Genomic DNA, 15,054 nt, shown 5'->3' with positions numbered 1-15,054 from the left:
AACTAAGGAGCTAACAAAAATTTCTATCATTAATTAATGAAATTAGCACTCATTTAATTGTCAAGTAAAAAGCCAACAACTGTAATGCATTAATGATCGCATCTGCAACATTACAGCATAAAAATAATATGACATAACTGTGACAGTGAAAATATTGTAATTCAGTACATACGTAATCATGTCTTCAGGTTCTTTATTGGACATCTGCACGCTAGTCATGCACATGGGCCTTCCAACTTCTTTGTCCAAATGCCTAAGAATGCTATCTAGGGCTTTTCTGACTTGAGGGTAGTATACGGACATTCCTGAAAAGCCAAAGAGTTCAAATCACGTCTTTCATTTGTTCTCATTTAATCTTCACACTTTTTTTTTTAAATATTTGCCACTTATTCACCTTAGGACAAATTTCTTCTTTTACAAAAGATGACATGAAACACACACTTTACGTGTCAAAAGAAATGCATGTTAAATGAGTAGTAGGAGGTTCTATATGAAAGTAGAAGTTTCTTTCAGAAAGAACATAAACAAGGAAGCAAACAATAGTTGCTTTTCTGTTTTCTCAATTCCGAGCATTTTAGTTTCTAGTTCAAATTTTGCATGTTGAAACAGTCCTTTAGAGACGACTACCTCATCCACAGAAGATCAACAGAGCACAGGGATCAAAATTGTCTTACTCCACTTCAGCTGTGGGACATTTGGGACATTCTAGACTGACATCAAGGGAACAAAAATTGCCATGCTATTTACCACATTAATTGCACTCAGGCTTCTTTGTGCTAATTTGGCAGCACAAAACATTTCAAAAAAAGCCATGGATTTGGTCTCAGACACCAGAAGGTCAATATTGTCTAGCAGTCCTCCCTAAAGAATCAAAGCAATTCTGTTAAAACAGACTATCATTAGATTCTCACTAACAATTAAAATAAATACAGAAATAAAGTTACACAAATGTACTGCTTGAGAATAATTGAGAACATATAGGCACATATTGGAATACCAACTTACAAAAGAATACAACATACCTATAACTTTTGCTTCCTCATCTGTCAGCGTTTTATTAAGAAAAATTTTCTTCACACGCAGAGTATTTCCTGAGGGAAGAACAACTCCTGTTGTTGGCATTGGTGGTTCACCATCTTTCTGCTGCAAGCTATCTGCTATGACAAGGAAGACTCTGAGGCCGATATTCATCCTCTTCAACAGCAAAAAAGGGAAGAAAAAGGAAAGAGAAAACAAAAGAAATTATAACATTAAAGTAACACAGATGAGGCAAAACACAAATTGCATTTTTCCTCTCTTTTAAGCAGACAGCAGTATGGTTCCAGTAGGACAGGCACTATTTAAATATTACATATTAGGGTAATGAAAGTAACAAGAATAAAGTTTAAGCCTTCAATGGCTCCCCACAACTCTGATTCCAGTTAACTGACTTTGCATGGGCTAATATACCGAATATTTTTTAGTACAGAGCACTAAAGGACTTAGTATGAATCTCGAGAATGACATACTGAGGACAGACATTGCTTAAAGTCTCATCTGTTAGACTGGGTCTTGAACCATATGAGCAAGGTACGACTTCCCTGAAAAAAGGCTTTACAGCTATACTGTAACAAAAATTCACTTACTGAAATTATTGTTGAAATGAGTCTGAACTGTAGTACTGCTGCTAGCTTACTCACTGGAAATGAAGCAGCAATTGTGCACGACTACAATTATTTCTTTAGTTTTAGCAGAACACCTCTTCAGATATTCACTAATCTGCTTTCATCCCGGCTCAAAAATAGTTAACCACTTTCCCCCAAAAAATCCCCCAATACCTTGTTCTTGCTGCATGCAAGTAATGAGCTTTTTTACCTCTGGATTAATAGTGAAAGTTTTAGGTGATTTTCCAACACTAAGAAGATCAAATATTATTTCTTTCATTGCAAAATCCAAACGTTCCTATAAAGCAAAATAGATGGATATGATTATCTCTTTTCTGTTAATATGCATAGTTTAATTTCTTGGCTTTGCACAGGTCCTGGGTATCATGTCTTAAAAGTTTAAAAAAATAAAAATAAAAAAGTTTTTAAAATATTCCTTTTTTCCTATTTATTCTTAGGACTTAATGTTCTTTTTAAAATATAGTACAATTCAACACAGCTCATGCCCTGATATGGTTGAACCATTTCTCCTGAAAAAATTCCCAGACAATTCTGCTCAGGTCAAACACATTTCTACAAATAAGCTGAACTGTTTTAGATAACTAAAAATTCGTGATAAAAAGAGGAGCCCTAGGAAACAAACATGAACACTGAAGGGTTGTGAGTCCTGCCTCATCCTTCTATGACCAGAAGCAAAACATTTTGGAAGCTGAAGCACAGACAAGCTATCTGTAAGACAGGAAAACATGTCTCTAATCTATAAGGTTGTAGATGAATCAAGTTTATCTTGTGAGATCATATCCTGCATTTTGATATTAGGACAACAGAAGCACATAAAATAATGTAAATCATAATGCAATACTAACTACACACTACTGCATGCATTGCATATTTTTTCTGTCTACAGAGGCTAGTCTCCAGGCTAAATATAAGCAGGTATTACTGTTCAAATGCTTTGTCCCTTATAAAAATATGATAATGGAACATACTAATTATATTAGTGTATTTTTAATATATATATACACACACCCCCACAACAGTGCAATACAAATGTAAATATTAATCATCATAATGTTTATACACAAGAATTATTGAAGTTTAAGTAAAATAATGTTGCCACTAGTAGAAACAGAGTAAGTCATTTCATTTGTTATACATATTTGGGGAAATTCTATTCAAGATATGAGACCATTAATTCAGTGCAAATATTTCAAAAACTAACCTTAAATTTACATTTCTTCCAAATAATGTTCACCCTATTCTTATAGCTCTACCTAGACGTATTCTTACCTGAGCAATGAACTGAATAATCTTCACAAATATATTCAGAGGTGTGTCTCGTGGGACCACACTACGTGATCCTTTTGGAAAAAGTGCTGATACGATGCTCATGAGACGGCTACAAGAATTCAGAAACCAAAAGAAAAAAAAAAACTTCAAAAAACAACTCTTTATAATAGCATAGATGTTACAGCTCAAATCTGGAAAAGTGTGTGGGAATTGCTACTAAATAATACATAAACATATGACAGGAGGTAGGACCACCTAAACAAAGTACAGCCCTCTACTGTCACAGGCAACAGTATCACAGGTTCATTTATAAAGTGACCAGATCTGCTTTAAACTAGTTAGTAATAGTCAGGAAGAGGGGCAAAACCTGAATGACTCTTCCAAATTCTTATGATGCTAATTCCTAAAGAAAATCTCTTCATTTCCAGCCCATACTTAGTGATGGCCACTTCATACCCTATTTGCTCTGGTACTATTAGTGCCTTTTAACTTTAATAAATTTCCTGCTTCTTATCACTCTGCCCTCTTCTATCCCTGCATATCCCTGCAAAGACAATTGTAGACTCTATTCTTTCTCCTCGTCAAAGTAATTAAGTTCTTTTGGTTTTCTCTATTAAGATGAAGTCTTTGTTCCCCTGTTTACCCGACTAGACCATCCCTGAGCTGGCTTTAAGATCTCTTCTGATATCACTAGGGGTAAAAAACCCCACCAATCAATAGTTTGAAATCCTTTGCATAATGAACTTACCTTTGAGTTACAGTGTTGCTTTCACATTTTATTCTAATAACATAAACCCACAATAACCTATACAAAGATTCCAGTGCAACTCGGGACATTTTGGGATCTTTATTCTGTAAAATAAATGAAAAATACAGTTACTGTTGCCTTTCAGACACTCAGAAAATTCAATTGTTACTCTTTTGACTTTTGAGAATATTTTCAACTTTTTTTAACAATGAAAACAGATGTGTTTAATACTGACTACAAGTCTTAATGTGTTTTCATAAAAACAACCCTGTATTGAATATTTCCAATGCTACCTGAATATTTAACTAGTAATTTGAGATTGTTTTACACGTCTTTCACTCTGAGAGCAGAGGAGTAACTAAAAAGCAGATATTCCTCTTGAGGTGAGCATCAAGAGTGTATTGCTTCCAAGAACTTTTCTCAGAAAGCCATTGGTAACGAATACCTACTTTATAGCAAACTAACTCATAGTTTGTCTAAAACATCGGAGTAGCTGCTTTGGATCAGGCACGAAGTCTAAGTCCGTCACTCAGTTTATGTCAGCAGACAGTAGCAGGTACAGAAGAAAAGAATGCAAAACAGGGCAGGCACACAAGGATGCTTCTCTGGGTGTGCACTCCAGGCTTCACCCAACTTAGCCATTTCCTGTGGGCTGTATTAGCGTTTACTCACTTCCAATGGATTTTTATTGTAACAATTAAGCTAGCTTTTTCTTGAATTAATATAAAATCTAATGGCATAATTCAGTTTAAATTATGAACCGTATGAAAAACAATTATTTTTTGTCTTAAAGCTGCTACTAGGAGTTTAGCTTTGCTCCTCCTAGGTCTTAAGCTGTAAACCAGTAAGTAACTAACATTCTTTGTACCAACTCCAGCAATCCCTTTTCCAACCAGGGATTCTTGGTGTATTTATAACCTTGAAGTGTCCAGCGAGATTCTTGGAATTCGCCATAAGTATGAGCTTATGAACAGAATAAATGATTCCCAGTTGTCATCATCTTAGGCATTCTCTCAGTTAAAAAAAAAAACAACAAAACCCACAAACAAGAAAACCCCAAACAAAACCAACAAAAAACCAACAAAAGAACCCCAAAAACACAGCTTCCCCATCTCCAGTGAAGTCCTTCTGTTTCAAGACATATCTATATGATGGCTTGAACCTAACTAATTTCACTTTTTGTGGCCTCTACCACAAGCCAATGAGTCAGAATAGCAGACTACTTTGTCCTCCCAGAACAAGTGGAGCACAATTTCACACAGCGTGTAAGTGGATCCAAGACCATACTGTTCGAAAAGAGATGGTTTCATCCTTGGTCCCCTCCTCCACAATGTCATTGCTCCCTTTGCATTGACTCTAGCAGTAAGAAAGTCCAACTCACACCAGTAAGTTGATCCAAATAATTTCATGGCCATGTCTGTGCAATAGACTATACAAAGGAGAGTATTTTGGATGGCTTTAACACGGGTGGGTCGCGACTACTGGTTTCAGCAGCAGCTTACTTTAAGAAAGGCTAAAAGCCCACCACAAAATCACAGAGGCAAAAGTGGTACTTCACAGACATATAACATACATGACGGTTTATCAGAATATTAGGGGGAATAACTCAACCCAGTCTACGTCAGTGATAATGCTGTTCTACCCTCCCTTCACACTCATCAATGTGTTCCTGCCATCGCCTCTGAATTAGCAGACCTGCAACTAGGCAGCAAGTAAATTTAGGAAGGTGATCTGGACAAAATCTAACTAGTAAAAAGCTACACCTGTCCCTGGTTAGTATTCAGACAAATAACTGTCTCACTGTGCAGTTAATTTACCAGCAGTGCTACCGTGAGGAAAAAGCAAACGCTCATAATTGTACGACAGGGTGAGACTGTGATAGCTTTGATTTTGATCAACTTAAACAGCAAAAAACCATGATATTATTATTCATCATATTTCATCTACAGGCCAACAGTTCTTGATGTTCAAAGTAGGCTGGTGAATTCATTGGTACATGCATTATCAAAGTCTATCTAGAACTAGAGTAATGCTTCAATTTTCTTACTTCTGATATTCCAAAGGGGAGCTTAATTTACAGGTCCAGAAGAAAACCAAAAATTTACTATTGGTTTCCAATCATCTAATCAAAAAAATTGTATAGGTTGCAGATATTTTACAATGTGTTAACAATATTCCATTTGTTAGGAGGTTTATCATTCAAAATAGCTACTTCTGATTAGTTATGACAAAATTTGCTTCTTTGTTAAAAAAAGTATAAGGAGGCATTCACCTTTTTAAAAAGGTCACAAAATAAACACAGCAGTACTTCTAATTTCTTAAGCTTTGAAAATTTTCATTATCTCTTTCTATAATTAGGAACTAAACAAATACGCTGGAAGAAAACGGCTTTTTGGGTCTAATTTATGGCACACTTCTTGTACACTTGGTGTTAATATGTCAGTATTTCATTTTCTCTTTGAGATTACTGCAACTAGAATACAGTATATATGGCTGCATAATTCACCAACCTGGCTGAATTTCAGTCTTTTTAGCTGATGCCTGTCAGACTTTAAAGGAATCTATCTGGGGTTTTTTTCAACATAGTTTTGTTTAAAATACTAAAACTTTTAACATAAATTGTATCAGCAGACGATGGAATAAGTGTTCAAGAACTGTATCTCTGTGACAAAACCAAAAAACTAAGAGCAAATCTACAGTGGTCTTACATGACACATTAAGATGAGTCAATGAAACATATCTCAATGAAGGCAAGAAACAAAATAGCATTTTTTCCATGTTAGTCAAATGTAGTCACTTACTGAAGAAAGTACTTTTTAACACTGATGTTAAACTTTTCTTCTGTTCTGAACTAAAACAATTTCTACTTTTTAAAACCTGCAAAACCAACAGTGTAAAAGTCTTTCAGGTTAGTGCACTGAAAGTTGTTACAGTAAATCAGTTTCACATTTTTTTTATTGTGAAAATGTTTTCAAGTTTGCTCACATGCAAGACACTTTTTGAAATGAATTAACAGAAAAAACCATACATCTGAATAGGTAGTTTACTTCCAGTGGAAACATGCACTGCTGTTCAGGGAAACCAGCTGTGATATTGATATTCAATCTCACAAAGCCACTTTTTCACCCCCAAGGAAAAACTGATATTAGATCATTTTCTGATCTTTCTCCTTTAATCCCTGGCAATAAAAAAGGATCTTTGAAACATTAGCTATTCTTAGTCCTGTTGCTTCTTAACAGTACTAACAGCAGTTTTACAAAGAAAGGAAAGCACAAAATACAACAATTAACATATAAAAACAAAACAAAGTATTTACATGAGACAAAGCAACGTTTCACTGAGTTATAACAACATATTAACTCACCTGCAGTGTTTCTATTTGTTTTCTGATACTGTTGTTAGATGGCATCTAAATAAAGCAATGTGAGACAGCAAAACATAACAAACATGAGAATGGAAGGCACATGCATGTTAGATGAAAAAAAGCACAAAAACAACAGATAGCTGTCTAGTAAGGACTCTATTCAGTAGAAATACAGGTTTTCCTACAGTGGCAGAAAACGTTCCTCCAACCTTCAAGGTTTTGTGGTAACAGACACTAAGGTTAAACCGTGAAAAAAAAATATTCTTTTCCACCCAACAGTGGTGCAGAGTGATAGACACTTTCCCCTCCCATTTCAGCAGCTTTCTTAAATGTTCCTTCCTCTTCCCAGAAGAGGTGGTAAGGGTACCACGACAACTCAGCTTCATCCAAGAACCTATCAGCTTTCTGACAAACCTGCTAGAATTAGTCTATCTAAATACTAGTCAAAAAAGTAAGCAAAACGTTTTACAATACTGACCCCGTGTCACTGCTGATCTACACTACTGTGTGTAAAGAAATGCCCTGCTGGGCTCAGTGCTGAAACAGCATCCCAACTGCTTTGTGGGACAAGGCCAGCTATACGTATACCAAGAAACACCCTTTGGTACACTCCCAGTCTAAACTGACTCTTACAACTCACTTATCTGCTATTTGCATCGGTCCAGACCCCTAGGCTCCCTCCTTTCAGCAAGGCTAGATGGTTTCCCCTACAATAAGCCTGCTTTGAGGATAACTAAAGGTAGTGTGCACTGAAACCTAGTACAAATTGTTTACAAGGGCAATAAATATTGCTAGTACTGGATTAGGATTCAGAGCACTCTCAGGAGCATTATCAAGTACAATGTAGCACTGAAATACTGCAGGGTAAGGCAGGGTAAGAATATACTATGCATCAGGTTCTATGGAGCAACTGCAAAGATGTGAACTTTCACACCATGGCAAATGGGAAATCGCTTATTTCTGTCACCAAAGTGTGACCACGTGGTGTTCATTGCTAGGTAAGAGTTTGCGCTGGGCACTCACCAGGGAATAAAGTAAGCACCATGAATCCATGACCTATGTCACCTCTTGGCGACTTGCTAATGGGCCTGCACTCTTCATAGAATATCCCTGCAACAGAGTCTAAGTGTTGTCGTTATTTCAATTGCTAATTTTTTAATTTTAACTAATACGGTAAGGGTGGATGAACCTTTTCAGTACTCTAAAGTATCTCCCAGTAACTCTCAAAATTACTTTATTAAATAACAAAGACACTAGAGACAATGGATTTGGAATCCTTATTGCATTTTACATATTTAGGCAACTGCAAATAAAATAACTTTAGTCATTAAGAAATCAGGAAATACAATGGGGAAGGGGAAATCTAAAAGACTAAACTGTTGTGAAATTCAAATTTATAAATTAATGAGATTACTTATTACAGAGTGCATGCATTTAATTAGCTTCAGAAACAAAGGAACACATTAATTCATAAGACACATGAGGACAGTGGGGGTGTATTTTTCAAGATTAAACTCAAAGTTTCTGAACAAGGTAGGCACCCAAAAAACCAATAGTATTTGGTGGGCCAAATTAAACCAAGCCATAAAATATCCTAAATAACTCATTAATGGCACAGAATCATAACACTGCAAATGCTGAATTGCAGAAATTCCTATGTAGAATTTCTACTGAATAGAGCCTTACAGGAAACGTGTTAAGCTGTTAGTGGTTAACAAAACTAAGTAAAATATAAAATGCATGCTCAGCAGCTACCAGTTAAACTCACTGGCATTTTTAGTTTTAATACATCCATTATCAGCAATGGACATTATGCCAGAAAAATGCAACTCCTAGATTGTAAGTATTTTTTTAAAAGCTTTAAAAACAAAAGCACAAAGCAGCTTCCATAAGCAAAATAAACAACAAAACAAAAATCACGGCAAATATTGCAAAAGAACTGCAATGTTAGATGAAAAATATACAAAAACCCAACAAGCAACAGGAAAGTGTGGAAGATGTCATGAAAACAAAATGACCCTTAGAAAAAAATCCAAGCAGCTAAACCTGTTTGATTTTGACTTCATGCTGTTTTACGTATTGTACTAACAAGTTCAGAATTGTCACTCACACCTAACCAGAATGAATATTGTGAAGGTGGATCAAAGAATTTATTATAATTATAAAAATCAATACATTAGGCAAAATCATGAACTATGTTAATCAAAATTAAGGAAAGACAATTAATGCTGCAAGAAAGTCACTAAAACAAATCCCTAATTTCTAAGTATCTTGATCTCTTTATCAATCAACTCATGTTTACAATGCTATCAACTGAAGCCATGAGTTAAAGGGACACTGTAATTTTTATTTGGAAAATGTATCTCACAGGCTGCAGATATAATCTCTTTTCTGGACTCCCAATTCATTTTCTGTTCCTTCAATAAGTGAACAAGAGAGAAATTTTGCACTTACTATACATTCTACTTAAAGGAGTAGACAAGCTACCTATTTTCTCACATATAACTTGCACATGAAGAATTACAGTTTCTACTTCCTCTGGCATAAATAACGTTTATTAGCAGATACTTCTCCTGCAGATTTGACTCAGTAAACCTGATGGTCCCCAAGGGGACCACATCTATTTCCAGCATTACATAGCATCATAAAAACTTACTACTAAGTTTAATATATTTCACAGTGTCCTTTTAAACAGCAAAATATTCATTGTTTATTTGGCACAAGAACGCTGAGAACATATCGGAATAAATGCTATTGATTTGCAACAGTTCCTGAATTGAAAAGGATTCTTACCTTTAGATGTGACAAACAGTTCTGCAGGAAAACGTGCCAGTTATTTAAAAAAAACTGTTTCTGACTGACACACAACAGGCAGGTGATCAATGGATACAAAGCCTATGAGTAGGGGGGAAAAAGAATTGATCAAATTGCTCTTTGCAGACCTCCAAAGTCTTGTACATTGAGAATGAGATACACAGTCAGTTCTTGTCTCTCACTCTCACAGTTTTAGCATTGCACAGCAGCCCTTCCCCTGCACTAGGACACACGTGCCAGGCATGGTGTCCTGGGTATAACCTATGTGCTATAAGAGCCCATGGTGTAAGACTGGGGCAGTGGGACCACGGTGAAGCTCATCCCCTAGCAAGGCCTGATCTCAAACAAAGACTGTGAGCAGATCTCATTGCAACCACATGATTCAATTCATGGGGTCCTACATGCTGGGAGGGGGAACTGCCTCTAAGAAGAATATTTGGGAAAAACATCATCAACTCAGTAAAAACCGAGGCAGACCTTAGGTTGTCAGAAATGTTACTTGTCCTCAAGGTCTACTTTTGGTAAGGAATGAAGCACAATTTAATGAAGTCTTTGAATATGCAGACTAGCATGACTTTGCTTTGCTTTAGTAACATAAGACTTGTTTAATCATACTTTAACAGAATATATAATGGTGATTAATACCAGATCTGACTGCAGATTATCTTGTTAGGGAGCAAAATTAAAGAATGAGGAAAAATAGGTAAATTGTAATCTTGATGTAATCTTCTGACTTCATAAATAAAATGACATTGTGAATACTAACATCAACTACTTTATGTCATTCTTACATAAGGAGTTAAACAATGTACAATGACATATGCTTTATATGCTCAGAATACCAGAAAGTAAAGCTCGTCCTTAACATGAAAGTGAGGATAAATCATTTTATATTCACTTGCATTTACTGAATATGCCAATTGTAATGCAAAACTCAGCTCTACATTTCCAGCAAAGTGAAGTGAATCAACTTGAAACATGGTTGCCATGGTCATCAAGAATTACCAAATACTGCATTAATAAGAGATTTAAATCCTTGTTAAGATGCAGTTTTAGGGGAAAAGCTAACATGAGGTCTTAGGGGGAAAAAAACCACAGATATTTATATCCGAAAGAGATAATAAAAAATATTGGAAAAAGAGAAACAGAGCATATGAGGAGAGGAGAAAACAGGCAGAGCAGGGCTATTAACAGGCTGCTATTTTGCTGAAAAAGTCTTGTCTGACGCTTCCATCTTCTTCCATCTTTCAATTAAACATAATTTAAATACACAGACTCCCTGAATGCAAGTTCTTTTTAGAAGAGACGTTAGGTTAAATAACTCTGTGCTAAAACCCACTAAAATAATCAAAAACAAGCATTAATTTCAATACAGTCTCACAAGTGAGATAACAGAGCACATATCCTGCACACAAGTTGTGAATTTAATTACACTTCAACTGGGGAGTGAAGATTTAAATTAATACAGCTGTTAGCTTTTCCTCATATAATGTACTAGCTTAAAAGTCTACAATGAGCAAAATGGAGAAGTTGAAATATTTCTTTGAAATACCAGCGAATGCTTCTTTCTTGAACTCAATTCAAAGGTAGTCTGATAAAGCATCTCCACAAAATTTTTCAAACATGGCACATTCACTTCATTTTTAACAGCCTGTTAAAACAAATACACACATAAATGGGTTTGAAAGCTTATACAGGAGGCAATTTAAATACATATTAAATGTCCATGAATTCAAGAACATTCAAAAGTTAAATCTTACATTAGGTTAAGTATTTGAGTGTATTTATCTGAAATATAAACAGAAACATAAGAAATCGCGTCATACACTACAACCACCCCACTATTTTAAGAATGTGGCCTGTAATGCATACCTAAAGAAGAAAAAGTATTTGCCTCCAACTAACAAATAAAAACTACACTGAAACTCTTTAAAAGCATAATTTCATATATTTAAAAAAATAATACACATAACTTTTTTCACTGTTCCTCTCTTCAATGCTCCCCTTTTCTTTTATGTCCTCCAGTTCTGAAAACTGAAAACTCAGGAAATGATACACAGGATTACCAGTCAACCGACCATGTAAGCGGTCTTTGTTCAGCTTTCAGAATTAATGAAACAGATGCATGGAGCCCTACACCTTTTTCACCCACTCTGTCCTTGCATACAGAATAGCCTTCCTTCCACAAACCAGGCAGCTACCGTCTTCATCAAAACCCCTGCAAAACCCCTAAGAGACTGCAAGTCTCTTAGGCTTCTCTCTGGATACCTGTGATAATCCATTTAAACATTATCATCAACCTACTGTTTTATACTGTGTTTCTGCTTTATTTATCAAATTGGGGGGTGAGCTGTTGGAGAGGGAGTTGGCTCTTCTGGAAGAGATTTTCTATACTCGTAATTTCCCTATAATATAAGGTAATTTTTTGTTAGTTTTTATTAGTTGAAGTTATTAAAAGATATGTCATGTCCACCTTGCTAAGAACACTCTGAAAACATTCATGATGAGGAAGCATAAAACATAGTGTATAGTATCTCTGTAACGTGTACAAATCCAAAAAGAAAGAACTGAGAAAGTAGTTATGTTTTAAATCACTTCCTACACACCCCCAAATTGTTTATCTTTTGCTATTCTTAAGCTATAAATTAATCTGTACCCTACTAGCTCCACATGAGAAATTAGTTAGTTGTTGCCAGCACCACACTGTTGCTTTGGGATATAACCTTGGGCTTACAGATCAGCCTTAATTTCCCCACTGGAAAATATGCTGTCATCCATCACACCTGCAGGGTCCAAATTAGGTCATATTTTTAAAAATGCCTGAATGACTAAGCAAGAGAATGACAGTAAAGAAGTCACAATGCCAAAACCCAACAGTTTCCTCGCTTAAGCAATTTTCTGTATCCAAGACAGAAAAATCTAGATTCAGCTCCTTCATCTGCTTCAAAAAGATTCAAACTTGCATCTCACATCTTCCAAGATTATGACTAACCCTCTCAACTGCATCTCAATCTGGGAAGGGGCTCTCCGCTTCTATTTAAGAAGCTCCATTTGTATGAAAAGATTAGAGACTCAATGAGTCAGAAGGAAAGATCAAGCCTCCCTCACGAACCGTTTAAAGTGCTGATACAGGCTATGCTTGTAGGAAGTGATCCACAAAACAACTCTGCTCAGCTGGTGTGTGTGCCTCAGCGGTTACCACCGGATAGTCCCAATTCCCAAATGCTGCTTCTGCCTCATTACTGTACGTGCAGTTTTCACTATATTTAAATTATGATTTTGCAAACTAATATTCGTGTCTACCTAAATGCTAAGTACTTTCACTATGCATCCTCACTTCAACAGCTGAGCAAATATGGAGTTCAAAATGACAAATGCGTTCACTTTTTAACAGGACAAGAATTTCTTCTCTAGAAGAGTATAAGTACGCCCAGGTAAGATCGAAACTTCAGTCAATAAACAGCTACTATTAACACCACTTCTTTGTGGTCATGCCTTAAGAAGAAAGATTGTCTCCTTTCTAATTTTTTTTTTTAAAAAAACACAATGTTGAGACCAGTGAAGGGAGAGAAGCATTTCCCCATGGCTCAGGGCAAGGCAGACCATTTGAAAGAGGACGCAGAGTTCAGAGAGATTTATCTTTCTTTTCCTACAAGCTTGCTTAGACAGGATCCCCACCCGGCATGCTAGTCTTTGTAGATCCCATTCTACAAAATGGGATCTACACATCCCAGTTCTCCATATATAGCAAAATATGCCCCTGTAATTGGTCGTAACATAGAGCCATGACCTGCCATTTTTCGGGACAGCGTGCTGAACACACTGTGGCCTAGCATTTGCTAATATGACTATCATTGTAGACAATAATCACAGCAAGTATCCATCTTACTATGATGAAACTTTCTGAGCTTGTGGTAAATGGTCAACTTGAGGTATACTGAGCTGCCATAACTTCTCATTGACCTGTTGACCAAGCTTTACACAACTGTCCTGGTTTCGGCTGGGATAGGGTTAAATTTCTTGCTAGTGCTGTGTTTTGGATTTAGTATGAGGAGAATGTTGATAACACACTGATGTTTTCAGTTGTTGCTAAGTATCCTGCTAGTCCAAGGACAGCTCCCATGCCTACTGACTGAGCTAGGTACACAAGATGGGAGGGAACATCATCAGGACAGCCAGCTCAGCTGGCTAATGGGGTATTCCATACCATGTGACATCATGCTCAGTATATGAATGGTAGGCGTGATCCAGGAAGTACCGATCGCTACCTGGTTATCGGTCAGCGCGGGTGGTGAGCAATTGCATTGCGCATCACTTATTTTGTATATTTTATCATTATCATTATTATTCTCCCTTTTCTGTTTTATTAAACTGTCTTTATCTCAACTCACGAGTTTTTCTCACTCTTCCCCTCCCGATTCTCTCCCCGTCCCACTGGGGGGGGCGGGGAGTGAGTGAGCAGCTGCGTGGTATTTGGCTGCCTGCCAGGTTAAACCACGACAACAACCAAGCAAAGTGGCCTGGCAGGAAGGGGGAGAACCTGTCTTGACCGAAAGCATTCTCATAAGCAGCGTTACAGGCACTGTACATCCAACAATGTGATGATATTGAGGGTTTTTTCTTGTTCATGGCTGCTAAGCAAAATTTCTGGTTTTAGATTTAGAACACATACAGGAGATGATTGACTGCTCTTCCACTTGAAGGATTACATCTACTGGATACTCACATCTATGAACAATTTTTATTTAATTAGCCAAAACCTACATTCTTCCTTCTTGCATAGGAATTCATATTCTCTCTATAGGATTGTAAAAATGTTACATATCTCAGTTTATTCTAGAAAGAACTTAACAGGTTTCAGCTAATAAAGAAAAGTCAATGGGACCCTTGAGTGAACAAATATTAAACCAAGGAAATTTCAAAATTTTAGAGCAACTATAAGATTACACAGTGTTCTGGTGATAAAAGGGTCTAGAAAACAGACAATTTTAAGAAGTTCTAAAAAAGACTGGAAACTAGCTAATATACAAATCACACTGACACATTTCCCTTTAAAAGGTTATGTAGGTGCTTGTAATTTACTTAATAGTCTTTTTTAAATCTGTAAAATGTAATATTGTGAGGATTAATGGAAGCAATTTTAACAATGAGAGCCTAACTGAAAGTGAGGGGAATAGCGGGGTGGGGGGGGTTGG

At 36.4% G+C, this 15,054-nt stretch overlaps 1 protein-coding gene across 1 annotated transcript in view; it reads right to left on the bottom strand.

The window, feature by feature from the left end:
• LOC104073779 (protein furry homolog-like) overlaps positions 1–11,510 on the bottom strand; it is a gene marked incomplete at both ends in the record, with an annotated part of 28,375 nt that extends 16,865 nt beyond the window's left edge. The window contains 7 exons of the mRNA XM_009573684.1: positions 173–305; positions 1,023–1,194; positions 1,855–1,941; positions 2,934–3,042; positions 3,682–3,785; positions 9,839–9,940; positions 11,412–11,510. Coding sequence (XP_009571979.1) covers positions 173–305; positions 1,023–1,194; positions 1,855–1,941; positions 2,934–3,042; positions 3,682–3,785; positions 9,839–9,940; positions 11,412–11,510 — 806 coding nt within the window. The remainder of the gene's footprint in view (positions 1–172; positions 306–1,022; positions 1,195–1,854; positions 1,942–2,933; positions 3,043–3,681; positions 3,786–9,838; positions 9,941–11,411) is intronic.
• Between the last annotated feature and the right edge of the window lie 3,544 nt (positions 11,511–15,054).

The sequence above is a fragment of the Fulmarus glacialis genome, unplaced genomic scaffold (assembly GCF_000690835.1).
Source record: "Fulmarus glacialis isolate BGI_N327 unplaced genomic scaffold, ASM69083v1 scaffold48702, whole genome shotgun sequence".
Taxonomy (NCBI): domain Eukaryota; kingdom Metazoa; phylum Chordata; class Aves; order Procellariiformes; family Procellariidae; genus Fulmarus; species Fulmarus glacialis.
This window is presented reverse-complemented; position numbering and strand designations above follow the sequence as displayed.